Source organism: Dichotomopilus funicola, assembly GCF_033296635.1.
Source record: "Dichotomopilus funicola strain CBS 141.50 unplaced genomic scaffold C8A04scaffold_96, whole genome shotgun sequence".
NCBI classification, from domain to species: domain Eukaryota; kingdom Fungi; phylum Ascomycota; class Sordariomycetes; order Sordariales; family Chaetomiaceae; genus Dichotomopilus; species Dichotomopilus funicola.
The window spans coordinates 12,742-40,154 of record NW_026944117.1 but is presented as its reverse complement, the minus strand read 5'-3'; the positions used below and the strand labels follow the sequence as shown (position 1 = coordinate 40,154).

Here is a 27,413-nt window from a genome sequence, read left to right as displayed (position 1 = left end):
GCCTTAGGGTAGAGGGGGTGTTCGTCGTTGGGTGGTGGTGACTTTTCATCTTGTTGATCGGATGATGTTAATGGGGAGGTATGAGTGGTTACCTGGTCATCCTAACAACCATATAGTGGGACCGGGCATGCGTAGGTAGGATGTCTGGCGTCATGACCGGGTCAGCGGTAAGCGGCAGGGACGGCCCGCAGGTGGTCCGCGTCATCGTTCTGGTCAGCATAGGCAGGGGCGGATCGATAGGCGTGCTGGGGATGGGAAAGAAGTAAAAATCGCGGGGCGGAAGCGGCGCTGTGCACTGAGGTCGTCGAAGACCTGTCAGTTTACACTCGCGAACTAGGCACGGAGTAATTCGTGTAAGGTAATTGCTGTTTGTACATGGATATGTATAAATGTTCGTCTCCCCTGTCGCTCAAAAACACACCAAGAAGATCATGTGCTAGCAGATTCAAGCATTATTATCTCGGATTGGTATGTTTGATCCGGAGTGAACTTTGGGATCATAGAATTATGCGTTAGGGTGGATCAATCTCAGTCAGTTCCCAGAAGCAATACACCACTGAGGCACTGCTCGCACCCTGGTTTTGTTTCAGAACGACCGATTTTACACACGTGTCTGGCTCGCTTGGTTCCGAGCGTGCGTAATTCAGTGGCTTAGCAAATGGGACCAACGACTGGGCGAGGAACTTGTGTAACGTTTGTCAATGTCAGCCACAGCTGAGTTTTTGTACAGGGGAAGTCGCGAGAATCTTGGGCGAAACTCAGGGATATGAAAAACGGCGATCGCTCTTAAACGCAAAAGGACATTTCCACTCCACAATTTCCAGATACAGCAACAACACATTCTCGATCAATAACAGGCGAAAACGCACCAGTCCAGCTTGCCTGGCCCAGATTGCCACGCAATCCCCGGCCCAACCCAACAAAACATCATGGCTTCTCGCCGAATCTTCGACCCCATCGTCCTCCTGCGCATCACACCGCTCTTAACCACCACGGCTCTGACCAGCTACACCCTCGCCCTCTTTGTCCAAAACCCACCGCCATTCGCGCACGACACCAGGCCATACTACGCCCCCCCGCTCGAGAGGGTAGTCCCTATGAGTGTCAAAGTCACCTCGGCCCTGACCGCCATCACCGCCGCGGCGTCGATTGCTAACCTATTTGTGCGCCGCAACGCGCTGATTGCAGCGCATAAAGCTGGGTGGTGGTATGTAGCGGGTGGGGCGCTGGCGCTGGTGCGGTTGAGTGTCCTGGGGGCTGCGGTGGCGTGGGTTAGTGATGGTTTTACTGAAGGGAGAAATGAGGGACTGTTGGGTCGGTTGGATCGGGGGCGGGTGGGCTGGCTCTGGGCGGTGGATGTGGCAGGCTGGAGTGTCTTGCTGGCCGGCGTGGCGAGTTCTTTGAGAGCTTGTTAGGCAATAATATGGATGAGCTGGTTGATGTCAGTTGAGGGTTTCATGTCTGCAGCTGCAGCCGGCGGTCCCTGTCTGGGGTACTACGTGTGGACTGGAGGAGACGTAATGAGAAGTGGGTAATTTTGATAATTAATTCAATGAACTCCTAGAAGCTAGAACGGAAAATAATTATAGAGGAGAAACTCAAAACTATTCCATCAACATAATCCAGACGGTCATCCGTTCCCGTCGGGTTGTTTTCTTTCGTGATTTTTTCCTTGCAAAGAGTTTCGTCCCAACTCCTTTCCGGAATCCTTTTTTGTCCCATGAACCAACCTCAAGTGCCGTTTGTAGCTATCCTTTCGGCATGGTTTGAATTTGAAAGGGCATTCGGAACATCGAAGTAATAAAGTAGAACTTTGGCCGCCGTGACTGCGACTCAGCTCGTGCCGTCGAAGATCTTTGGCAAACGAAAATCCCATCGGGCAGGTAGAGCAAAGAAACGGTTTGACGTGACAACGCGTGTGTTTCCTGTATTAGTAGGACGACCGTCAGTCAGACCGTGGAATGATTCGGGGATGAACGATATGGGTGGCTAAGCGGACATTAAAGCTTTCTTGTTGTGGAATTTCTTGTCGCATTCCTGACATGCCCACACTTCAGAAGTTCTGGGAGGATTCGAAGATGATGGCGAGGGCCATAAGGCCAGAGGTGGCGTCTCGTCGAAGCACGGTGAGCTCGTTGGATCCATACCATGAAAGTCTTCGTAGTAGTAGGCCGTGTAATCAAACGGCATGTCCTCCGGGAAAAAGTCGACATCGACCTGGCCGAAAAGCATTTCTGGAGACGGCCCGAGCGTGTCGGACAGGTCAGAAAAGGGAGAAATCCCAATGCTTTCCGTGGGGACCGATTCTTCCTCCCACGTCAGTTTGGGCGAACGAGATCGAAAACTTGGGGCCTGCCTCCCCATTGTCGCGGTGTCGCTTCCTGGGACTGACTGGTTGCTTCCCTCGCGAGCCACCCGTTCCCAACGTTGCAGAGGCCAGAGTGTGAAACCTGGCCCTACATCCCACGCGCAGTCCTGAGACTCTGTTTTCTGATCCTCGCTGGCAGCAATACTGCTGCCTACAGTAGTTTTAGCGCCCATCGGTATGCGGACTAACATGTGCTGAACATTCGAAAATTTGGGTGGTGTTTAGCGGTGCTGGTTGGGTCGAGCCGATAGAACAGTTTAGCGTCTTATTCTAGGACGAGGAGCGCCGGGTTTGAGTCAGAAGGATTCCCGCGGAGCTGGCGGTGTTTGAATGTTGATCATAGGTAGCGTAAAACAGCAAGTGGCCGTTGGAGGTCGCCAGAGGCCGCGGGAAGCCTGGCCCCTCGAGAGATGCCTGATATTTATCCTCAGGAACTTACATATCACGCATTGGGTGAAATAGCCAGGCACGGGCGTCTCAGCAACCGCTCGAAGGTTGACTGTGAATGCCCTCCACGGCACGTTATACTGGAAAGATGGTTACCGGCTCCTAACCCACCTGAAGTTCTGAACTTACCAATATGAGAATCAATAACTGTGTGACTGTCGCCGCGTCGGACTATCACCGACGGAACCCCACAACACGTACGGGGTTCGTTTGGTCATGCCACCGCAGTTGTTGCTCACGAGAATCTTGCTCACATTGTGAGAAGCCCGAGACGGATACACAATTGATACAATTGTCCCTGGAGTCCTGGACGGGTAAATGTTGAGGATTTCACGTTGGTCAATGTGTGATCGAAGACCAAAGAATTAAGAAGAGCGTGCAAGCGGTGATGGTGCTGGGGTGCCCCATGGCCCTGGAATAGGTAGGTGTATGGGCCGGAAGCGAGGCCCAAGGCTCCTGCGGCCGGCGACGTCAGGTAACCTTCCATCCATGTGGCCGCCCGACACAGTGTCATATTGTGGGCCTCCCCTGGTGTACCAAATACAGGACCGGAGGATTAATCCCACCGACATGCCGTGTGGCCTTCCCTCGCGATTGAAGTATATATTTTTATTGTGCCAGGAGTCGGAAAACGAAATCAGCTCCGGAAGAAGCTTGAGCTTCCAAACTTTGGCGACACCCCTCGAGCGTTCCGCAATCGAGGTATTCTACCACTTAACTGAGCTTGGTCTCCCTTTTTGGTTTTCCCCTCCGGCTCCCGCCTGGCCCCAGCCATACAGTGCGATACTCACACTTAATACTGTTTATCTTCAGCTCCGACTTTTACCCGATGCAAACCACATCCCCATTTGCGAACCACGACCTCCGCAAGGCGTTCAACTCTCCTCACCCAAAAGAAGGCGTCGTCATCCCCAGCCCTACCGTTGCAGTGTGACCAAACTGCCTTGCCAACCGCTCACTCCTTCGACCAGCCACGTCCGACGCAGAAAGCCTCGCTTTATGCCGCCATCTGCGGCCATCATCCATCGCGCCGATTCGCCAAGGCACACCACGCGGATGCTGCCACTTACCCCGCCGATGTGACGCGGTGTGCAGCTGAGTTGATGGAAGAGATGCGCGATTTTGTTCGGTTCGGTCGAATCCCCGATGCTTGTCGGCCAAAAACAAAGGCGGTGCTTTCTCAAGGGGTCAATCGGCCAGGATGAAGGAATTCTTCATCGAGGAGGGCGGTTACACGGCATGAACCCCGTCTTCGATTTTCGTCTCAATGCTTGCTGCTTTTAGCACAGCCCCCAAATCCCGCATCGGTACGGATCAGAGGTCACGCTGGACTCGTCGGGAATATTCTCAGAAAGCGCAGACGGAAGGGGATGCTGGATGGCTGAGACTGGAAAGTTGGACGCGGACCATTTCACCTGCGAGGTGGGCGACTGGCTTGCTCCAGTTTGTCCACCCCTCCGCTCCTACCGCCCTCTTTAACGTGTGAAGTGCAGCAACTTGGAAAGTTCCCCGCTTCGGACTTGAACGACCATTCTCACCGCTCCCCTCGGTCGCCGTTTCGAGATCATCTCGGCCTTCCTGCCGCTGGTGGCCCGCCTTCTTCCTCCCTTCGGTCTCCCATACGGCTTTCATCATCGTCGGAAGTTGTATGAGACTGCTGGACGGTCTGCTGGCGCACCCGAGAGACGCCCGAGCGGCCTGACATTCAGAGAACCCGACTTTCTTTCCATTCTCACAGAGCCCAGTTCCTGCAAGCCGGCCGCTTTGACTCCATCGCGGGGATGTCGACTTGGCTACCAGTCCTCCCGAACTCTCTTGGCCAAAAGTACACCCTAGGGTACTGCTTAGCGAACAAGGCAACCATCACTCAATCCTACCCTCGTCCTCGGCGCCGCGGTCGAATGTGTTGCTACGGGCTTCGTCCTCCCGCCCTCGTTGTGGCCACTCTGGGGACCAGGCCGGCTTCTCCGATCCGTTCCCAGCTGCTAACACCATCCCCAACATCTCTCTCAATCATCTGGGGCTCCCCAGTGGAGGTCTTGAGTAACCATGACAGAGTTTCCACAAGCCGCGTCGACAAAGCACATCGTCATCCGCACCGGTCGGCTTTAGGGATGGGTGCCGAAACCCCGTGCTAACACCCCCTCCCACAATCGCTTCACCGCCAGGGCCGCAACGGCCTGCCCTCCACAGATGCCCTAGGGAGCGTCCTGCGGGGCTTCCCGAACCTCAGGCAACACAAGGCATCCAACTAAGAGGGTAGGGATTGGAGTTCTTCGGCCCCAGCGCATGAGACGAAGGGGCGGCACTGGCTCCAGATTAGTCTCGAAGCACTGCCGCAATATTCCACGCGGGGGTTCCATTGAAGCTTGTTTGAACTTGCCCGCACGGCCCACGCTCTCCCTATTGCTCAGGGGGAAATCCCAGTTACGCTACCGCACCCTCTGTCCCTTTTGTACCTCCCAGTTCCCCCTTTTCCGAGGACGCTTCATTCTCCTGGGAGCTCTCCGTTTTCCCCTCGCCCAAACCACGCAGACACGTTGCCTTCAACCCGCGGCTTGCTGCGAGGTCAACGCTATCAATACCTTCCAGACAGTCGCTCGAATATGCCTCCAATTGAAGAACGTACCAAGGCTCCGGCCGAACAGCAGCTTCCAGTTCCGGGACCCGCTCATGGCACCGATTCTGGTCTCTCCGCTGTCACCGTGCCCACATCCACAGCATTGCACATACATCTTTCCGCGGCGCCCCCCCAACATGCTAGAAACCTTTCGCATCCCTTGGGGGCCTCGTCCGCGTTCGAACGAATCGGGCTCGAGACAGCCGTGTTGACAAAGGAAGAACGTCTCGCAATGTATTTGTCGCACGATGTTCCATTCGCGGCCTTTCGCCTACCACAACGCGAAGGTGGTAATCCAAGTAGCGGGAACGTACACCAAACGTCGCAGGCGGTGTTTAGCCGCACAACGGTCAGCTTTGATACTGTGATAAGCACCGTTGCCGACAGTTTCCTAAGCGCCCCCGATCCCACTGAATCGGTGACGGGTGTTGGCGATGGTAAGTGTTTCGTTATGGTAATGGTGAGTCGTCCCCATCTTAATAGAGTATGTCCTTATTCGCAATGTGATGCAGCCACAATGCCTTCGGGCCACCGCTATCCCACCGACATTCTCTTCGCAGATCTCTATGAGCCTAGCACCAGCGATTCCGCAATTCCTCGATAAGACAGTTTTGGTGATCCGGCCATAGAGAAATCTTTCCTCTGTCGTGCGATTGTTTTTATACTATGTAGGCCTGAAGAATAGCCGGGCTCGGGCGTTGGTTAAAGTATTTGGGACCAATTTGAGGATGTGCTGCGTGAGATTGTAGATAGCACCCTGATATGATTAATCCACTGCAATGCAGTTATTTCCTGCTTTGTTAAGTCAGTTTAAACCCAATTTGCATCCTGTGACTGGGATCTTCCCCTGGACACTCGTGCCAAACCCATGAAGAAAGCAGGGAGTCAATTTTTGTGGGATGCTGGGAATTTATGGACTGTAATCTGCCCTACTCAGATGTTTGAAGTTCCATGAGCGTGTCCGGAATTCACCCTCGAGCTGTCGGCGCTCCGAATCTGGAGCTTGAGATCCCTTAGTTATTCGCACGGTAGCGATACTGTTCTGCGCCAACCCCACTTTCCCGTTTGGTTGTTGCTTGGCGGTGGGGTTAATGCCGGACGCGCCCAAACCGCCAAGGACAGAGCTTCCAATTCCCAACTTGTGTCCTGAGATAGCCGACATCGCCCAACTCCACGACATCTTCAGCGACCCCCTTCCCGACCCTTCAACCGGTTAATTCGCTCCGAACAAGATGAGCCGACAAACGCCCCGTAAATCACGACACCGACACCATGGAAGCTCCGGCGGGCCCCGCCAGATCCCCGCGTCCGACTATGAATCCGACGCGGCCCAATACATGGAGAACAACCAGCACAACCAGCACAGTCAGTTGCCACCGGCGCGCGACAACAACGAGCTCAGTCTACGGGTTTTGCGGCGCTACCAGCCTGGCGTGCGCTCGATCATGGCCATCGCCGCCAACGCGGTCGCCTACACCTTCTCGGAGACTACACAGGGATGGGAAAAGCACGGCGCGGAGGGCACCATGTTTGTGTGCGAGCAGGAACCAGTCATCGCGCCCACGAGTCAGGTGCTGCCGCGGGTGTGCGTGTTTGTGCTTAATCGCCGCAGTATGGAGAACTTGGTCATCGATCTGCTGCGGGTGACGGACTGCGAGGTGGTTGGGGAGCTGATTGTGTTCCGGCTGGAGGACGACAGTAATAATAACACCAGCAACGGGAATCACCAGGCGGGCGGCGGTGTGGAGGAAGGCCCGAAGAAGAAGATTTTGGGACTGTGGATTCATGCTGATGAGAGCAACACCCGGGAGATGCACGCAACTCTGATTTTGGCGGCATGGCAGGAAGGCCGCCTGGCTTTTGACGCGTACATCCAGGCTGCGACGGCGGGCATTGTGGATAACAGCGGTTATACCCCCGAGCCGCAGTCTGTGGATGTTGCTGGGCACGAGTCCCCGGCGGGGAAGCGTTTGAGCATGTCGGAGCTCTTTGGAAAAAATAACCGAGTATGAGGAACGATGGGAGGTACTTGGACTGTGAACAATGAATGGGTGGGGGATTGGGAACAAGTACAGTGTCGCATACATCATATACATACTGTACTCCCCACCTCTCCATCCTAACACCGGAACGAACTCGTCTCAACTTATCATCACACCACAACATCGAAAACGACATGGTTACCACCGACGATGGCGTGAGGGAAATCCCTGCTCTCATACAAACTCAGATATCCCTCTCGTCCTCATTTGAACAGTGGCTGGCCCGCAAAACCCAAAGCGACGGAGATCACGGTGGAGTCATTGGCAAGATCCTGTCTCGACTAGGGAGTTACAAGAAGTGGTTGGAAGCGGCTGAGAAATCACCGCACCAAGAATTGGAAGCGCCTGATTCATGGGTTATGGGTGCCAATTTGCGGGTGAGAGATGACTCTTCGTCCGTAATCGCCATCACGGGGCCGGGCTCGGGGGAGACACTAGAAATCATTCCCAAGGACAACGTTGAAGCCAAGAACCTCATGAGTGTATGTAGAACCCAGCGTTTGCGGGAGCGAGCAGACTGAACAAACGGCTAATTTGACCCGGGGTCACACAGGATAACTACCTCGGGTACATGGTCAAAGTCGTCCGTACCCTTGTCCACCAACCTTTGCTCTCTTCAGAACAGCGGGCAGATATGCTAACACAAACTCCGAACTAGTGTGGCGCGTTTTCTAAATCGCAAGAATCTCTACGCTCGTTGCTTCATTCTGCTGCTGAGATAGAACGCGAGACTGCTCTTTTAAAGTACGTCACGATTTCGTACTAGCAACTGGCTAGCGGACACCATAGGCCTGACATTTATGAAGTTCATGAAACTGACTCATTCATTGCTCAGTCAACCCCCTGATGCCACTGTCAAAACCTACATACAGCGCCTGCAAGAATATAACGAAATTAAAGACATCGGCCAACAGCTCATTGGGTTCATTGCAGAGAATCGAGGGGTTCCAGTCCGGACGATTTACGAAAACGGCGAGTTTGGTGTCAGCCTGCCACGGGATCCAAGCGCAGGATGAGGGATGGACACCACCTAGGCTCATATGAGCCCCATGCTCCGTCGCAGGGCCAAGCCAGTAGAAGCTGAGAAGAATGCCAAGAGTCTCAGCCCATGTTGCTATTTCACTGGCCCCGGCAGATCGGGACGTTCCGGACGTCATCAATATCGAAATTGCAGCTAGCAGTTCCACCACTGAGTTTCTCGTTCTGAAGTATTACATTTTTATTTCGTTTTATGCTGTTATTATCACGTGGCTGCATGCCCAATTTGTCCAAAATCCAGGCATGAGCCTGTGCCCCCAAGCTGATCCCCGCTCCCTGTTCCTCCAACGGTGCAAATTTAGTTCTTCTTGCAAGCGACAAAGTTGTTGCCGCTCGCGCCAGTGTGGGTGATGAGCGCGTCGAGGCTACCCTGACCGTCGAAGATGACACGGTCGGCACCCGGCGAGCCGCCGTTGTAGACGCTGTAGCTGGACAGGATGGGGAACTCGTACCACGGGGCCGAGGTGGGGAAGCTGAAGCCCTCGTAGTTGTTGTACTGGTGGGGGTAGCTGTCTGAAAAAAGGAAAAAAAAGGAGGGGAGGTTATGGTCAGTTAAGCGGTCTATGGAAGTTGGGCCCTTGAGGATTGGAGGCACTCACCGATAGCACTGCCGGACTGCTGCAGCTGGGAACCCTTGGCAAGGGCGGCGTCAATGTCCTCCTGCCAGTAGCAAACGCTGCCGCAAGTGTAGACGCAGGCAGCGGCCGCCACATGAGTGGCCTTCTTGACGTGAGCATCAGTGGGCGCGGCCGAAACGGCAACGGCCGCGAAGAGGGTGGCGAGGACAGAGGTGATCTGGGGAAAGTTAGACATTGGGCTATATTACACGCCTTTATGCAAAACTTGAAAATGATGGTAATGCTGTAAGTGCGTTACTGCCACATACCTGGACCATTTTGACGGCTGAAAGGGCGAGGCGGGTGAAGCTGCAAGAGTAGGGCAAGGTGAGAAGTTCTGAATGCTGATCCTGCAAAACAAAACAACGCTGGGAAGGTGCAGTGACCACTCACTTATATGTTGTCAGTGTGTTTCGATCGGTGGGAAGTCGCGGGAGAACTTCTCAGAAGGGAAGGTTTGATGCCCCCCCGCTTGGCTGTTGCCGATCTGTTCCCCTCTGTACACCCCCGATGGAACCACACCGCGCTGTCGGCGTCTTTCGGCGCATCGGGCTTACACAGGTCGTGGGACGCTTTTCAATGTCAAAGATAGCAGACGCAACCCAATCCCTCCCAAGCCGCTAGCCCTCCAATCTCACCGAAACCCCCATCGAGACCCCTGTTTGTGACCTCGAGCAGCCGCACATGGACTGACTGATGGAGGCTGCTTCGCGCCTGCCTTCGGTCTGGGGTTGTTTCAACCAAGGGTGTTCTTGCCAGCACGAGTACCTTCTCCGGCACTGATTGGGCCGAAATCCGCCCATCTCCCGCGTGGGGCTCCCGCAGATCGGCACTCTGCCGAGGGTAGCACCAGGCAGCTTTGAGCGAATCATCATGCTTCCCGCTGCCGGAGATAGCACTGGCTGCCCCTGACCATGGCCGCCTTCCCAACTGGGAATCGGGTCTTTGGCCGTTTGCTGTCCAACATCGTGCGTTGACAGAAGTCACGTTGTGCACTTGGCTGGTTCCTGTCAGGTTTTGAGGGTGCGGAGCTGCCAGCGCTTGGTCGTGCAGTGCAACATTGGCCTCGGTGTCCATCTCTGTGCTCGTCCGCCGCGGCGCCGCTCCGTTGCAGAAAACTAAAAAAAAGACAAGAGACAAGAGAATTAATTATCGATTATCCCGGGACACAAACTCTACGCGAAGTCATTGGCGTGGGGTGAGGAAGCGGATTTCGTAAAGTCACAGTCGGATTTCTCGCAACCACGCAAAAGAGCAAACTTAAGCGAGGAGAGGTTGGGGGTTTTGGGACTTTGATTCAACAACCTAATTACCTCTTTAGCGCATACACCTGTGTGGAGAGCCGGACTGGGCGAATCCGCGATCCATAACACCATCAGTTCTGAGGTCGCCAACAAGTTGAAGGAGCTTCATGTCCTATAGGTCTCAAGAGAGAAGTCTGATACCCGTGAACAACAAATTATATTAGTTACCAGACTGGCCCCCTTCGCGTTCGCCAGCGCGAGAGCTAAATACATGGCCCCTGTTCTTTAGCATCAGTGTCCGACCTATTACCGCCCGCGGACACTCTGTAATTATTAAAAATGGGTGAACGAACTGGCCTTCTTCGGGATTGTACCATAGTCTCACGATAGCGGGTGCCAGGCGCCGATGAACAAGTCGGGAATAATACCTGGGAACTGCTAGTTCAGTGGTGCGACGGGAGCATCAAGTTGCGAGATTTAAGACTTGCAATACCGATCTTGAGCCATCTCGATACCGACGCCAGTGCTCTCGGGAAAAGTAATGATTGCATCTAGTAACGACGTTGAACTCGCCGTAGGGCGTGGTAAGGTCTCGATATCACCAAGTTGTAGTTTGAGAAAGAATCAGAGGTTAGGGGACATAATATGACTCTCGCCCTTCATGCTGCGTTGCGGGACACGTCAAGGTTCAGTGACTAAGTCGAGTATGCGGGACTGGTGCTTACCCTAGCCTCTTGGAAGTGTGTCTTAACTACCTTAGGGTCGTCACAAGATAAGTGACAAAAAGTTGTTTTGGATTAATTGGCTATTATCTTGTGAATCAATTACTCGCTGGAAAGCAGGTGTACTCTTGCACCCACGACGAGGAATCACGGAAGTAACGGTGTTCATTGGTCGACTTCCTAATTGATGTCTACCTAATTATTGAACTATAAGCTATCCAATCTGTTTGATAAACATCGAAGTACGAAATGGTGAGATACTTTCCAATCCGCCTAACATACTATAAGACCCCAACCTCTGGCGTGTAACTTTCCAAATCCCATTATCTCGGTGCCACCCTACTCGTTTGTAACTCTTTGCTTGGCATGGCCGAAACGCGTTCGTCCTGGATCTATGCTAAACGCCAAGAATATCGACCTTGAGAATCCCCAAATCACACAATGCCTTGAACGTAGGCGGTGGCGGCTTGGATAGATATAAATGGAGCCTGCTTGTGCCTACGCCACTGATGCTTCCTGACCCGACACCCATGACATTTATTGTTGTCCCAAACTCTGTGGCCAGACTCACTGCTGCGCGGGATATGAGAGTTCTTGCGGCGCCTGCCTAGACTGTTGCAACCACCCAGCGCTTGGAAAGCCGGCGTGGCTTGATGTCTGGTGTCATGCTTGTTGTTGTTGGTGCCCTGGAAGATGGGTCTATCGCTTTGTGTGCACCGAGGCCATATGTGAGCCCAGGCAGAGCGAGTCGGGCCCTCCCAGGCCGGTAGTGGGGGCGATGGAATCAAAACTACCCGCCTGTACCGACAGGCTGCTGGGGACGGAGCATGGAGCTCCAACAGCGGGGTTATATTGGTACCAGTTGGTGAGGTTCCTTTCTCCCGCGGTGTCTTGGCCCTTGGTTGGATTCAACCCTGTTGTTCCCGCAACCTCGTCGGCCATGTCCAGCCCCTTGAAAACGATACTTGGAGACTCCAGTTGAACCGCGGTACGCTGCGGTTCAACCCCTGGAACTGGGATGTTCAGATCTTGGGAACGGGAATCACAGTAGGTCGTGTTGAGGTTTGAGGGGTGATCGGTGAGATCGATGACCGGGATAGGGAGGTGGTGTCCAACCGGTCTCGGGCTGGGTCTGGGGAGAGCCGGCACCACTGTGCCGTCGTTCGCTTGAACGGCTGTTTTCTTGGTCGTTGAAGGATCTTTATCGCTCATACAAGCCGGATTAGAACGGTCTGGCGGGTATGCTGCACTCACGGAGTCAATGGAGACGTGATAGGGAGCCTGTCCTCCCTCGCCGTTTGACGGGGACACTGGACCTGATCCCGCCAGGAACTCTGATTCAAACGGCCCCATATCCTCGACTGGAAGGCCGAAGAACCTGGCATAGGTCTCTTCTAGGTTGGCCGGGGCGGGCTCCGGTCTCGGTTGGGGGCGGCTATCCAGTTTAGGCGACGCCTGCGACTGCGGGAAGCCCATCCAAGGGTCGCCTATGGAGCATCCCTGGTTTTGGGACTCAACCACACCCAAGCATTGAGGTCGTGCTACATTCTCCCCAATCTTTGTGGGATTGTCGGTACCGGGGCCCTTCCCGAGCATATTGGGAACCTTGAATTGGGTGTCCATGTTTCCATGTTTCATGGCCCTTTGAAGCTCAAGTACCTGTTCTTGGATGGATGCTAGCTTCTGGAGAATATCATCCATTTTTAGGTCGGATCTGGGGAGAAGATGTGCGGTTTCAAGCGAGTGTCCTGGAATAATGCCAGGGCTTATGAGAGTAGCAGTAAGGGGGTTGTACAGCCCCTGACCACCCTCGCGACAACCGTCGCAGGTGGCGAGGGCACCAGTCGAACTGAGATACCTTGGCGAACTTCCGGTGAGCGAGTTCATCGCTGGTAATTCGCTCGGTAAGGTGAAGAACAAGCAAACTGATCGTCAAGCGCAAATTGGCCGTTAGCTATATAACTCTCCGCTCTACTTGCGCCAAAGAGACCACAACGCACCTGAGTGTTGCACCTTAGGTGCCTACGGGTCCTGTACGCTTTCTTGTGGTGGTCAAAGAAAGTTGTCATCCCCCCAACTCATGTTACCACCCGGGCCGTTTCATTGCCCACTCTTTGTCGCCAGTAGGATAGAGTCACTAGAGAATTACCGATAGTGGAAAATGGAATCAAATGGGTTGGGAAAGAGGTTTGGTGGTAGAACGTAGGTTGAGTTGGGGCGTTAGTGGGGTGTTGTCGTTGATTGTTCTGGAAAGTATTCGAATGGAATGCACCAACGTCTATGTACAATTCAGAGGGAATTATATAACTTTGACTTCTATATAAGCCCACGAGGTTCCGCATCGAATGTGACACAAGTGCAGGACGAGTACCGACAGAACCAAACGAACTTTCACCAGGAACACTCAGTCGAACTCTACTCCACGCAGTGTGAGTCTCGTCCTCGATACCCCTCCCGGTATTGACAAGATGTGCCACCAAAGCCCCACGAGATTCACCTGCTCCCACTGCAAATCGGAATGGAGTGATTCCACCACCAAGACCTTTCCGACCAAGACGATCCTCTGCGATTACTCCTTCGACTACACACAGCACAGCCTTCCATCCATCCGGCACGAACACGTTGTTCACTTTTGCGCTTTCCTTTGCGACTTACGTTATTTACGCCTTCTTACCGGGACGGCACACCACGAATAGAAGAAGATTCAAGACAACAAGGATTTGACTGTTCTTGTAGAGCTTCAGCCTGCAATGGAGATCTTTCGGGGGGAGAGAGCGGCAGAGGTGTGGAGGTGGGCGACGAATATGGAGAGTGAACCACAGGTTTACTCCGGAAAGGGGGAGGCTGTGAGCGAAGGGATCAAGTCGTTGCTTGAGGAGATTGATGATGAGTTTGGGGCATGGGGAGGGAGGGAAATGGTGAAGCTGTAACTCAGCACCTTTGTCCATTAGAGTGGGAGAAGTAAATTCTTAGGGTTTGCTGTTAACTATGCCAGAAATCATAATAATGAGAACCAACCTCGCCGCCGAAGGATCGAAATAACAACCTTATACATGGTACTCCCTGAAACTTGTATCCACCTCGCTAAGAAACCAACGATTCGAAACAGAACTGTTTCTTCCTTCTGGAAATGAGAGAACAAAAGTTGGATTGCTTCAACTGTGCATCTCGGCGTACACTATTATTAATTATTGACAGAGTTTCTCCGTCTTGTCAACTCCCTTGAAGGCCACAACGATACTTGATGCTTAGCCAAATACAGACCCGCCAAGTGCCGAGACCTGCAGCCCAGCGTTTATTGGTGTCATCGCTCCTCTTGGCCACGAACCACCAACCCGGTCGGGACTCACCATCAACCACACGGAGCTCTCCTCTCCGTCTTGGTGAGCTTGGGGCGCCCTCTCACCAGAAGGATGTGTGGAGCGTCGGTTCCAGAAACCGGGGCGACGACGTTTTCGAGTCCCCTGAATCCCGGGCTCGCGTGAAACGAACCACTCTCAGGGCCACGCGACCAACAGCAGAAGAAAACCCAGGATCTTGGCTCAGGGCCTCCGGCATTGCGACCGGGAGTACCGGCGTGCACAACTCGGACCTTGATCCTCCGCCCGGTCGTCGAAGGCTCCTTCGGGCCGGCAGTGGTTGGACCGACTCGGAATGGTTCGCCGAGATGTTGTATTAGTGTGGTGGTGAGGCATGAATTATGGACGGCCAAGAAGGACTGGTCGTGATTCTTACTTGTTAGCGTTGACCTTCTTTGAGAACACTACGTGCCGAGACGGAAGGGAAGCCGAAAGAGGGCTTGAGGTCTGGCTACCCACGGAACAAGGGAGAGGGGAGTGTTGGGCAGAGAAACGTGACGGAGCAATTCTTATATATTCACCTTGCTTCTTCTACCAGTCTCTCTGTTCCTTTTCCAGAGTAGCCGTCTAGACTTCAATCCTTCCTGTACTTCAACGCAGCATTCACGATGAAGGTCCTTGCCCCCCTCCTCCTAGCCAGCACGGCCACGGCCCACACCATCTTCTCCTCCCTCGAAGTCGGTGGTGTCAACCAGGGCATCGGCCAGGGCGTGCGCGTGCCCTCCTACAACGGGCCGATTGAAGACGTCACCTCCAACTCGGTCGCCTGCAACGGCGCGCCCAACCCGACCACGGGCACCTCCAAAGTCATCACCGTCCAGGCCGGCCAGGACGTCACCGCCATCTGGCGTTACATGCTCAGCACCACGGGCTCGGCCCCCAACGACGTCATGGACAGCAGCCACAAAGGCCCCACGCTGGCGTACCTGAAGAAGGTCAGCGACGCGACCAGTGATTCGGGCGTCGGTGGGGGGTGGTTCAAGATCCAGGAGGATGGGTTGAACAATGGGGTTTGGGGTACTGAGAAGGTCATTAACGGCCAGGGACGGCATACCATCCGTATCCCGCAGTGCATTGCGCCGGGCCAGTACCTGCTGCGTGCTGAGATGATTGCCCTGCACGGCGCGTCCAACTACCCAGGCGCGCAGTTCTACATGGAGTGTGCCCAGATCAATGGTATGTCGTCGAGGTATCCATTGCATGAGAGATAGATTTAGCTGACGTTCGGCGAAATAGTCGTTGGAGGCACTGGCAGCAAGACCCCTTCCAACACCGTCAGCTTCCCTGGAGCGTACAAGGTATGTTTCATCCGTGAGATCAGCCTTTCTATTGTGAGAATGAATTAGCTAACACCTAGATGCAACAGGGTACCGACCCCGGAGTCAAGCTCAGCATTTACTGGCCACCCGTCACCGACTACCAGATTCCCGGGCCCAGCGTCTTCACCTGCTAAGCGCGGTATGTACCTACGGACGATGGGTGACGTATGAATCATGATTAGAAGGAGAGACAAGCATTTGTAGCCGGAGGTAACTACCTCGGGATCAAGTACTTGGGTTGGCAAATGCTTTTATAAGTGACTCTAACATAGAGAAATAAAAAGTACATGCAAGACCAACATACGAAGTCGTCTTACCGTGACCTTGACGATTGAGTGATACCACAGCGTTTTCCCTACAAATCGTAGACCGGGTTGGAAGTAATGGAAGAGAACAGCAACAAGTTTAGCGTTTGAGTTCCCCCTACGTTGTAAGCACGGGCTTTTGAAAGTCACCTCAAGGTAGAGATGTTTCCGATGTTGGTGTCTAGGTGGTGTTCTGAGACTAAACGCCTAGGTGGGTAGAAAATAAAAGACACCTGATCTTGACTCCGACAAGAACAGTGTCTTTTACCTGTCAGGGCAGAAAGTGTTCTTGATGGAAAGTGCAACTGACCCTTGCCCCCGGGTTATTACATGTTGCACAAGCAACCCACCAAACAACTCACAGCAGATGGGATTGATAATCACCGGAGCTCCGAAACATGAAGAAAAAAAAATGCCCCAGGTCCGATGACCGGGAAACAGTCAAATAACAAAGGTCTTGTCTTTGTTCCTCAACCTGCCACGCGTATGCCAAGTCATCAGACGAACCCGACAATGAAGCTGCTCCATACCCTGTTCTTTATCCTCCCAGCCGCTGCCGTATCAGCGGATCCTGTTGCGGCCGCAACGCTCAACATCACGGCCATCTCCTCCCGCAACGGGTACTCAGTGCTTGAGTGCTGGCAACTCGACACCATTCCTGTCGCTTACCTGTCGGCGATCAACTACGCCATCGGAAACACAACCACGGCTACTTGGTCTCGCATTGAGCCGCGCACCACGCCTGGCGAAGCCTGGGCTCCTCAGGTCCAGTATGATGAAACAAACGCCCGCCTACCTAGTCAGAATCTAGGATTGCTTCGTGACCTAACGAGTTAATCACTCCAACCAGGCTATCCATCATCCTAAACGGCCTCATCCGCATCACAGCCCCCGCACCCGTCTCTACGACCCTCGATATACCCGTATGTGTTGCCGATGAACTGACGCAGGGGCACGCTGTTGCCGAGAGGGTGAGAACACAGCCGAAGACGCAGGTGGCGTATGTGATGCCGGGGACGATGCAGTCGTCGGTTCTGATTGCGGCGGATTTAAAGGCGACCAGCAATATCCGGGGCCATTTCACCGAGTTCCCTAGTGGGGCGCCGACGGTGTTGATGCAGATACCGTTTGAGGGTGATCGGGTACCGGTGCATAGGGTTTTGTATGAGGGGCCATGCGTGTGAGGCTCTGTAGAGATGCGTATAGTAACTAATGCGATCTAATCATTACCTACCTACTTGGTGATATGAATAAACAGCGAGTACCAGGTACGGTACATGATTACAGTACTTACGTTCGGAGTTCCTTACCACCTAGCCTATAATATGCGCTATGCTGGAATACATATTTGGGTTTGAGGTGGGAACCTGGAGGCATAATTTCAGCACCCTTTCGAGAAGTTGGATTCGCAGCATAGTTCCTTTATTCTACAACTCCTTGCGATCTAAGCCAATGCCCATTGCCTGCAATAGACTGTCTGGTGGCCACCACCCGAGGACCACCACTGCAGTTTCAAGAACCACCCTCCTCCCCTTAGCCCTTGTGCTGAATACACGATGCCTAGTCCGTAATACTCCTCGTATTTTGTTCCCACAGCCATGGAAATACCGTCAACTCCTAATGCAGCGCACCACTCTAAGCGGGGGCGTTGAGGAAGTTATTCAGCTTCGGGAAACCCCACAACTCAACAGCCGCAGCGAACATCTCACCGCTGAAAACGTTGATACCGTCCGCGGCCCACTGAGCCTCGCCATACGGCCCACCATGGACCTTGACGAAGTCCTCCATTGTGGTGACGCAAATGGCCAGGTCATTCTCGTTGCCGAGGTTGTTTTCGTCAACCCTACCCTTGTGGTCGGGCTTAGCCCACTGGATGACGAACTTCCTCTTCTTGTACTTCATGTCGGGCACCAAGTCGATGCAACGCTTGTGCGGTATCCAGGTGATCAAGCCGTGGTACTGGGCCGTGCCGTTCAACGGGACCGACCGGAACAGCGTCGGGATGCTGTACTTTATGGAGGATTCCACGCCATTCAGGCACATGATCATGGCCTCCTCGTGGGAGAGGGCCCCCGAAGAACGGGCCTAGCGGGTCTAGGGTTAGTCATGCTTCTCTGGATGTATGTACGTAGGTACTGTACGATGGATTGGGATTTTATCGGAAAGAATATTCAACATACCACTTTGCCAGAGACATTGCCGTCACGCTCAAAACTTGATTCGGAACTCTTAAACTTCCACCTTGCTGCGGTCTCCTCAAAACTTTGCCAGTGGCCCTCGGGCAGCACGAACGCGCCGCCGGAGATGGTCGAGCTGGAGTCGATGACCGTCGCCGTTTGTAAGCAGCGCGCGATACGGTGGCCTTCCAAATCGTAGATGGCAAAGTTGTAAATGGGTTTCCCGTCCCGGTCCGCGTATCGCCCCAGCTCGTAGGCCGCCTTGATGGCGAACGACGTGCACCGGCCAGTATTGTACGCCCAAACCGGGGCCATGTCCCTGATGTTGCGGGTCGCGATGACTCGGTTGGTCACCCCCTTCGTGGTGTTCACAGGCTCTGCCACAAACTTGGCGGTGCTATTCCCGCTGGCTTGAACGATGTACTGCACCATCTTAAGCGCGGTGTACGGTCCGCCATTGAAGATGCCTTGCCAGACCTTAACGGCCTCACGGGAGGGCGGGGGAGGAGCCTGGGGGGGTGCGGAGGGCCCGGGGGGGCCGGAAGCAGCAGGGGGCGGCTTGGGAGCAGCGGCAGGGGGCGGCTTGGGAGCATTAGCATGGCGGGAAGAGGGTTGAGTGGTAGACCGACGGGGAGCGGCCATGGTGAAGGTGTTGAGTGGTTGGTCTTTTTGCAGGAATTAAATTATGATGTTTAGTGGAATGTGAGCCGATCAGGTCAGACAGGAGAAGGGTGGAGTGATGTGAGTTGATGGGATATTGAAATGAGATGAGATACTGGATAGGAAAGTTGGCGATAGAGAAGGAACAGGAATAGCCCGCCTTTATAACATTTAGGCCCGTGGGGAAAGGGTGTTTGGAGAGACTCCTATCCTCTGTCCCTGCCCTAATGGTACCCAGTCGTCCGGTCCCAAAATTGTGCCCCTGTGAAACGGCCCGCCGTCAATCGCCAAAAAACAAAACGGCCTCTGACGTATCCCGTAGTGCTGACAGAAGGGTTGTAGAGCTGGTCAAACCAGGTGAGGGAGAGGATACCGGCCGTGCGGCGGTGCAGAAACTGTTCATGCTACTCCTCTATCTGATACTAGGAAGGGTATACGATCATTACTGCTTCCAAATATGTATCATAGTGGCGATTCATTAGGCTCGCTCGGCTAGGAATGGCATGCCGAGCGTGGGCCTCTAGCGGGGGCTACCTGCGATTTCGAAAGAGCCAGGTAGGGAGCAGGCATCATGAGGTGTTGGCATCTCAAGTTTCACTCGTACCATGAGGTAAGGTTGATACTTAAGGCCGCGGCGCAATGAGGGTGATGACATCGGACGGGATATGCGAATCCATAGGCGGAAAAGGCAAGGGGCGTTGGTCTAAGGCAGCGGCCGTGTGCCCACCCGGAGCTTATTGGGGTTGAAACAGCTGGAGCTGTTAATAGCCATATGGCTGAGTGGGGAACATGTATCCGCGATGGTAGCTCCGAGTCCTAACACCGCGGTTCGTGGGAAGTGTAGGCCAGCCGGATTTCTGGAGTGTTGGGGATTCGAAGGAAATACGCCTGCCGCTTCAGGTTATTTCTCCACTTTCGAGATGGTTGCGTTGCGGCGTAAGTGCCGTGCCGGAGCTAGGGTCGGCTCGCCTGACAGAACCGGAACACGAGGCGTCGGTAATAACTAAATGAATGGAACGCGGCCTTGTGCCTGCGGCCTTGTGCCTGCGGCCTTGTGCAGCAGGTAACCTTTCCAACGTCGCATGCTTTGTGGGGATATACGCGCAGCCTTTCTTGTATTTTTTTCCCCGCCCTTGTCTCGGTTTTGATTTGTGGTGCGTTTGTTGCCTCGCTATTCGCCCAGGTCGGGTTTGAGTCCGAACATGCGTATGAGTGACGACCTAGTAATTGCCCTAGGTTAGATATGAAGCTCTAACTTTGTGTTAATTATCCTGTGCTATAATTACTCGCAATCAGCGACTGACTAGACATGTACTAAGCAATGTTAAGCAGGTTATTTTCTGGAGTAATTCGAGATCGCACATAATTAGGTAGGTACCTATGTACCATTTCCTGCAAGACACTCACCAATATCCACTTACTCTGGTTCAATTGTTTGTCCCGTCGTAGAGCCCCCTTGGTACGGATAGTTGGGATGCAAAATTGTAGTTATTGCGCCGTCGCGGTTAACGCATTCGGCCAGCGGTGACAACATCTGGGGATAGCGCGTGTAGTCTCAAACCACGAACTCAGCAAAGCGGCCCACTGCCGTCTCTCACTAAGGACAAGGCCGCTTTGCCGCTCGCCGATCTCCCCACCCACGGGGTATCAGGCTTACTTAGGGCCTGAACTGAGACCAGAGTAAGCACCGCCGCCGCGGCTTCGGGGGTTGGGTTACACATCGAGCGGGTGTATGAAAGGTTTCTCTATGGTCCTATAAAAGTACTGGCCACCCGAGGGCTTTTGGGCATATCCTATCAGTTCACACACTTCACATCGCACTGCTTTGCTCCTTCATCAAAATCTAAAATCCAACTCACAACCATATCTCTCTCGCCCCCTTCTCAACATGTATCACCCACAAGCCCCAGCTCCGACGCAGCCGTCTCACAGATCTCACAGAGGTAACCCTCAGGTGCCGCCGGCGGCTCAAAAGGGGGTTCCGCCGCAGTTGTCCAAACACGATCAGGTTCTTGCTATGATCCACAGAGCCCGCAGTGCTCGACCGGACAAAAAGTCTCCAGGTAATAAGTTTCCTTTCTTTGCCACGTCGCACAAACTTGCAACTTGTCCTATCGCACCCAAACCCGACTCAACAAGCCAGATCCATAAGCCCGGAGGGGGGGGGGGGGGGTCTCCGCCCATACATAGACCCAAGAACAGAAGGAGGCGGAAGCCAGGGGAAAAAAAGAGAAAAGAAGGAAAGAAAAGAAAGACTAACACTTATCAACCCTCTAGTTTATTTTTGCAAGCCCAAGACCCGCGTGGGCAGCGAGGCTTCGAGGTCGCTGTACGAACTCGAGCGCACCGACCGCGTCGCGGAGCCCGTTGACCCCGCCGCTGCCTTCTCTGCGATGTCCCTTGGCGGCCCGTCTGCCCCGGGCCCGGACCCGCGCGGGGGCCGTTCTCACCATCCCCCTTCTAACGCGCTCCCCCCCGCCGCGGCGCCGCCCCCGAAGTCCCACAGCAGCCGCTCGGGCGCGGCGCGAGAGGCTGTCCCGCTGCCGCGTGGGAGCAGCAGCAGCAAGACCCCCCGGTCTTAGACCGATAATTAGTGAAGAGAGACTGGGTGATGATGGAATGTATGTATTGGGGCTAGATAGAGCAGCTGGCTAAGGGGCACGGTCTTTGCCTTTCTTTGAAGGGCGGCTGGGGCCTGATGGGGGTGCGTTGGTAGTGTTGGGGTTGGTGGTGCTGGACCTGGGTGAATGAAGAGTGGTGGTTAGATGAGTCTTGGCTGGCCAGGAAGTAAAGTTGAATCTTCATCTCCAAATAAAAAAACTCACGTGGATGGCTCGACTGTCCCGAGAAAATCTAGCCAACGTCGTTGGCGCTGCAGGTTGCTGTTGGTGTTTTGTTAGTACATCATGCCTTTGCTTACTCAGGGGTGATACCGTGATTCTCCTCGAGGCATTTACCTGAGATGAGTCTCGATCCTCGCCCGGTCTTCCTCGGTTGTCTCAGGGTCTAAAAGCTCATCGCGCACCCCTTCTTCTTCCATTTCTAACAGGGCACGCATCGCGACGTTGGGACTGACTCCCGTATTCGCAGCAGGGGCTGGAACGGTTAGCATTGTGGGTTTGATGGACGTGGGTTTCTAAAACAATGTAGGATTGTGATGCTCACTGGGATCATTTTGCACCCGCCGCCTGGCTGCTTCCATCATATTCTGGATCTCTTCTGCCGTTATCGGCCTTCCTCGTGATGGCCGCACACTGTCATTTTCACCATCGTTGGCTGGTGCTTTGCCTGTTCCGGCCATGTTGTGTGTGCGAAGTGCTTGGATTGCGTGTTTGAGACGAAATGGACGGCACCGGTGGGCCCAGAGCCCTTGAAGATACTTTACCGTCTTATACAATTTGTCGACCGGTCACTCTTCTAAAAAGTCTGTCGGGAAAATAGAGTGGGATTGAACAGGTCTTTAAACAGTATTTCTGGAAAAGAAAGTTGTGAATGAAAATTTGAAGGCGGCCGACATGATGTAGCCATCAGGTAGGTATGCCGAAGGACTCTTGGAGGCCGTGAAAGCGGCCGCTGCAGGCAGTGGGTATTTAGTTAATTAGTGTGTGCCCCTGGCTTCTGCTTCGCTCTAGCGGGAGTTAGGTGGGTCCTGACGAGCCTCCCACGTGCCATTTTAGGACCCCGCGGTGGCTGGACCCACTCTGGAGCCTCTGACGGCGTCGTCTTTGTGCTGCTGCTTTCATTATTCCACTTTATCCGTCGTGGTTTCAGGAACTTCCAGGTTGGGGAATTGCGTGCATCCTCTTCCTTTCCCTCAACACTAACTAAATCCCACACTGCCACGTTATCCATTGCACAATTTTGTGCTAACTACCGCCTCAGTGGCCATGTGTCTTCTCCTCTTCTTTTAACGCGGACCCCCTTATCTTTTCACGCATAAAGTTTGCCTGCGCCGTTACGACCCCGCCAATGACCGCCCGACCTCGAGACGCAGCCTGCCGAGTTCGTAAAACTTAAACGGGACGCATCGAACTCTGCTATTGCGCCGTCGTTATCCCGATCACTGACTGGAGTTCCCTCGGTCCGCTCGTTCTTCCACGCCACTATGGAACCCCCCGATCCCCCGGAGCCCGAGAGCCCGACCTCGACCAACCCATATTCCTTGTCCAGGGCCGTTCACGCTCGTCGCTCCGAATACGTTCGACCGCACCGCATCCGCATAAAAGTCGGTACATGGAATGTGGCAGCATGTCCGGGTACGGACAAAGACCTTGCGCAATGGTTTATCGATGGCGAAGGGTTGGATCCTGCACTGGGTTCGTCGGCGGACCCGGCCAAGGGAGGGTGGGGCAGTGGCGATGATGGTCACGATGCAACGGGTGGCGCAGAAAACCCTATACAATTGACGGATGGCGATAAGATTGGCCTCTATGTACTGGGCCTCCAAGAGGTTAACATCCTCACGGCACCGGGCCAGTACATGGGGTGGATCTACTCCGACGATTCGACATTGACAAGGTGGAAGACAGCGTTGGAGGCAGGGCTTCCAGCAGGCTACGAGTTTGTGTCGGCTCAACAGTTGGCCGGGATGCTCTTGTTGGCGTATGCCGCACCCGAGATTGCCCCAACGATCAGCAACGTCAACTCGACCTACGTTGGCACCGGCGCGCTTGGGATAGGAAACAAGGGCGCGGTGTGCACTCGGGTCGTGCTGGGAGAGACAACACAGCTGTTGTTTGTGAATTGCCACTTGGCTAGCGGCGTCGAAGACTATTACCTGGGCCGTCGGATAGCGCATGCGCAGCAGATCATAGCGCAGGCCAGCTTTGAACCGATTGTGGTCTCGGGGGTGTCGGAAGATGAGAAGAGTAAGATTGGTGATGAAGACGTGGCATTCTGGTTTGGTGATTTGAACTTTCGGTTGGAGAACCTTCCTGGGGACGACATTCGGCGGCTCTTGATGCTCCACACACAGGGCGAGTATGATTTGTCGAAAAAGATGCTCCGACGCGAGAGCTCTCTCGAAGGCGAGCCGGTTGTAGTACATCGGTTGTCGGATAGCAGCGATGAAACTTCGGATCCAGATGCTAAGAGACGGCCGCCAAAACAACCGGAGGACGAAATACCCAATTCCAAGGGAGAGGACGATGTCGATTCCCTTGACCTCCCGGATCCGGACGAGTTCCTCGAGGACCCGCACCAGGATCCTGCCTCACTCCAAGCTACACTTGACTCCCTTTTACCACACGACCAACTTGGCCGGCTCAGGAAACAAGGTCAGATCTTCCACGAGGGATGGCAAGAAGGGCCCATTACGTTTCTTCCAACATACAAGTATGATGTTGGGACGGTTACACTCTTTGATTCGAGCGAGAAGCAGCGGGCCCCGAGTTGGTGCGATCGGGTGTTGTATCGCACACGCAGGGACCGAGAGGCGTATCAGCGCAAAGCGCAACAGGAAGCAGACGCCCGCAAGAGAGATGAGGAAATGAAAGCGCGGGGTATGGCCCATGAAACGGATGATGATGTGTTGTTCTCGTACGACCCCGAAAACGATGGAGAAGAGCAGCCGAAGGCCGTCAGTTTTGAGTATGATGAATACGACGAAGGCGAGGACAATGGGGACGAGCCGGAGCCCAATGAAGCAACCTCACACAACAAACTACGTCTAGATCTCTACACATCACACCAGCGAATCACATCATCAGACCACAAGCCCGTCACAACTATATTCACGCTAGACTATGATGCCGTGGTCCCAGACCTCAAGGCCACGGTGCACGCAGAGGTAGCACGAGAGTTAGATCGTGCGGAAAATGAGGGTCGCCCAGGCATCGCAATCGTTGTGGATCAACACCAGCCCGGGACGGCGGCTCAAGGAGATGGCCCGGACGGCGCGTTGCATGTGGACTTTGGGGAAGTCCAATTCCTGAAGAAGTACACTTCGACACTCACACTTGCGAATACGAGCGGGGTCCCTGCCACGTTGTCATTCGTTGAAAGTATCCAAACCGACGATGATAAGCCAGAGCATTCGGCACAAACTCAATGGCTTACCACTTCGTTCCTGCACTCCGAGCCTGCCAACGACGACACGGAGTCCGTCGATCTAGGAAACGAAGTTACTCTTGAGCCGGGCGAGACACTCAACGCAGTGCTCGATTGTGTGGTGTCCGACGTCAAACACGCTCAGATGCTCAACGAAGGACAGTCCACGCTGGAAGAGGTGCTCGTCCTCCGCATCCAAGACGGCCGCGATCACTTTATCCCCGTGCACGCCTCATGGGCACCCTCCTGCATCGGGCGCTCGATCGAAGAGCTCATCCGCGTCCCCGAAGGCAAGGGAATCCGCGCCTTCGCCACGTCCATCTCGACCAAAACCGGCCGAATCGGACCTATCCCATACGACTTGCCCGCCCACCGGCCGGCCCCCAAGGAGCTCTTTATTCTGACCAGCGCCATCGAAAACGCCACACAACGCGCCCTCGCTGACGCTCAGATTCTAGACGACTGTGTCATCCCGTCCGACCCGGGTTGGCCGTTTGACGAGGCTACGTGCCACGCCGCCGATGTCGACACGCGTGCATCACACGTCCTCGATCTACTTGACGCACTCGACCGCGATGAAACGACCTCCCCGAACCTGTCTGCAGCTTTACCCGCCGAAACATCCTCCCTCGCTCGCCTGGAAGCACTCGCGCAGACACTACTGCTGTTCCTCCGAGGTCTGACCGACGGGATCATCTCGACGCACCTCTGGCAACGCATCGAACAAGCCGCGACATCCACCCCACCGTCTTTACCAACATTAACCAACCCAAACGCTGCACTACCCGCCTTAGACGACGAGGACAACCACCACAGCAACAGTATCTCCCTCGACTCGGACCGATCCACAATTCACGAGATCGTCCAGTCCACCTCGCCGCATCACAACATCTGCTTTGTGTTTCTCACTGCCATGCTCGCGCGGGTCGTGACTGATCTCGCCCCGATGTCGAACGCAGAATGGGATGCGCTCCAGGCCGCGGCGCGAGCTGTACCAGGGTCGGCTACGATACCGACGGGCGTGAAAGGCATTGGCGGGGTCCTGGGGGGTGTAGGCAGGAAGTCGTTGAGTTTTGTGAAACGGGGTACTGCTTCTTCTATCCTCTCGTCAGGCACTGCCGGCGATGTCGGCAGTGGGGTCAGCGTGGTGGATGCGTTTACGTCGTTGGAGAAGAGGAGAGTGAGAGAGAGGAAGGTGGCGGAGGTTTTTGGGCCGGTGGTTTGTCGCGGGTTAGAGGAGGTGCAGGGGACGAGGGAGAGGAAGGTTGCGGAGGGACGGAGGAGGTTGGTTTTGGAGTTATTTGTGAGGCGGAGAGGGGCTGATCGGACGGGGCGCTGATGGGGTTGTGGATACTTGGGTTTTAGGGATGGCGTTTGGGTTGAGTAGACAGACGGTTGTGTCGATTCCTGGGTGTACGAGAGTCGGCGTCTTGATTAGGGTTGTTTTTATGGCCAGAATTATGCATACTGCGTTGGGTTATTAGATAGAAACTAAATACCTAGTTATTCTTCACCCTTGCATTCATCTTAACCGGTGGTGTTGTCTATAATCGACCCCTGCGCGCGAAAATGTTCTCAACACCAACACAATAATAAGGAATCAGACGACGTCCATTCATGTGCACGATTGACCTCGGTTCCGCCACACATTCAACCCGTCAACGCAGACCGACGATCACCTATATGTGATGTGCCGTGCCGGATCATCCCCTTTTTCATTTATTCTCCGCCTCCCGCATCGCACATCCTTGCCCCTTTCTTTCTCCCGCCTAAAGTGCCGACCATGCCGCGCCGTTGCGTTTGACCCAAAGGTTTGGTGGGACCGTGTGCAAATGTGGTCCATAACATCATAGCCTAGTTATAAGTGGACAGGGTATAATCACTTTCTGGGGAAATTATAGGTGAACCAACACTTCGGGTTGTAGTCTCGGCTGATAGGGGTATCGATCTGCTCGGGAATTAGTCCGGACAATTTAGAGGTTTATTTCAAACCTTGTTCCTTTCTGTCATTTTTGGCTTGCTAATATTCGCCGAACCGGGTGGACATGTCTGGGCTTGTCTATTGCAGACACAGGCACTCGAATAAGAATCGGAATATTGCTAGGTTACAGACGCACGCGACCAAGGGTTCTGCGGGCGATGAACGTCCGGACCGCTGGGTTGGGTGTGGACAAAGCTCCGAAGGTGAATGCCGGGCGTGTGGGTTTCGACGAGGGTAATCAAATGGTCGGGTGGTTCCGAGGGGAAAGTAGTCCCTGTTTAAGGCTTCGAAGTGAGTGTATGACCCGATGTGGTAGCCGGTGGTGGTCCCGGGGTAGATCGTGCGTGTTGTAATCTCCCGGGTTGACCTAGATGAGGAAGAGAAGCCAGATGAAGTGTGTTGTTGGTTCCGGGATGAGGGTAGAGAAAATTCTGTCTAAGCGAGAAGTTCCCGGTCAGAGAAGATG

At 54.2% G+C, this 27,413-nt stretch overlaps 8 protein-coding genes across 8 annotated transcripts; 5 read left to right on the top strand and 3 right to left on the bottom strand.

Moving 5' to 3' along the window:
• Positions 1-929: 929 nt before the first annotated feature.
• On the top strand, positions 930-1,415 carry C8A04DRAFT_32695 (uncharacterized protein; the record flags this gene model as incomplete). The annotated part of the gene is made up of 1 exon (XM_062782184.1): positions 930-1,415. The coding sequence occupies one exon, from the start codon at positions 930-932 to the stop codon at positions 1,413-1,415; it is 486 nt and encodes a 161-aa protein (XP_062633167.1).
• A 5,252-nt stretch (positions 1,416-6,667) lies between these two features.
• On the top strand, positions 6,668-8,493 carry C8A04DRAFT_40431 (uncharacterized protein; the record flags this gene model as incomplete). The annotated part of the gene is made up of 4 exons (XM_062784942.1): positions 6,668-7,413; positions 7,638-7,959; positions 8,136-8,221; positions 8,313-8,493. 4 exons carry the CDS (start codon positions 6,668-6,670, stop codon positions 8,491-8,493), a joined length of 1,335 nt encoding a protein of 444 aa, XP_062633166.1.
• A 320-nt stretch (positions 8,494-8,813) lies between these two features.
• Positions 8,814-9,410, bottom strand: C8A04DRAFT_32691 (uncharacterized protein; the record flags this gene model as incomplete). The annotated part of the gene is made up of 3 exons (XM_062782183.1): positions 8,814-9,028; positions 9,115-9,310; positions 9,402-9,410. 3 exons carry the CDS (start codon positions 9,408-9,410, stop codon positions 8,814-8,816), a joined length of 420 nt encoding a protein of 139 aa, XP_062633165.1.
• Positions 9,411-11,797: 2,387 nt separating this feature from the next.
• On the bottom strand, positions 11,798-12,985 carry C8A04DRAFT_32690 (uncharacterized protein; the record flags this gene model as incomplete). Its single annotated transcript, XM_062782182.1, has 1 exon — positions 11,798-12,985. The coding sequence occupies one exon, from the start codon at positions 12,983-12,985 to the stop codon at positions 11,798-11,800; it is 1,188 nt and encodes a 395-aa protein (XP_062633164.1).
• A 2,080-nt stretch (positions 12,986-15,065) lies between these two features.
• C8A04DRAFT_40429 (glycoside hydrolase) lies at positions 15,066-15,910 on the top strand (the record flags this gene model as incomplete). Its single annotated transcript, XM_062784941.1, has 3 exons — positions 15,066-15,633; positions 15,694-15,755; positions 15,824-15,910. The coding sequence occupies 3 exons, from the start codon at positions 15,066-15,068 to the stop codon at positions 15,908-15,910; spliced, it is 717 nt and encodes a 238-aa protein (XP_062633163.1).
• Positions 15,911-16,594: 684 nt separating this feature from the next.
• Positions 16,595-17,265, top strand: C8A04DRAFT_15521 (uncharacterized protein; the record flags this gene model as incomplete). The annotated part of the gene is made up of 2 exons (XM_062778521.1): positions 16,595-16,851; positions 16,932-17,265. The coding sequence occupies 2 exons, from the start codon at positions 16,595-16,597 to the stop codon at positions 17,263-17,265; spliced, it is 591 nt and encodes a 196-aa protein (XP_062633162.1).
• A 451-nt stretch (positions 17,266-17,716) lies between these two features.
• Positions 17,717-18,900, bottom strand: C8A04DRAFT_32687 (uncharacterized protein; the record flags this gene model as incomplete). Its single annotated transcript, XM_062782181.1, has 2 exons — positions 17,717-18,166; positions 18,262-18,900. 2 exons carry the CDS (start codon positions 18,898-18,900, stop codon positions 17,717-17,719), a joined length of 1,089 nt encoding a protein of 362 aa, XP_062633161.1.
• Positions 18,901-23,023: 4,123 nt separating this feature from the next.
• On the top strand, positions 23,024-26,305 carry C8A04DRAFT_32684 (Endonuclease/exonuclease/phosphatase; the record flags this gene model as incomplete). The annotated part of the gene is made up of 1 exon (XM_062782180.1): positions 23,024-26,305. One exon carries the CDS (start codon positions 23,024-23,026, stop codon positions 26,303-26,305), a length of 3,282 nt encoding a protein of 1,093 aa, XP_062633160.1.
• Between the last annotated feature and the right edge of the window lie 1,108 nt (positions 26,306-27,413).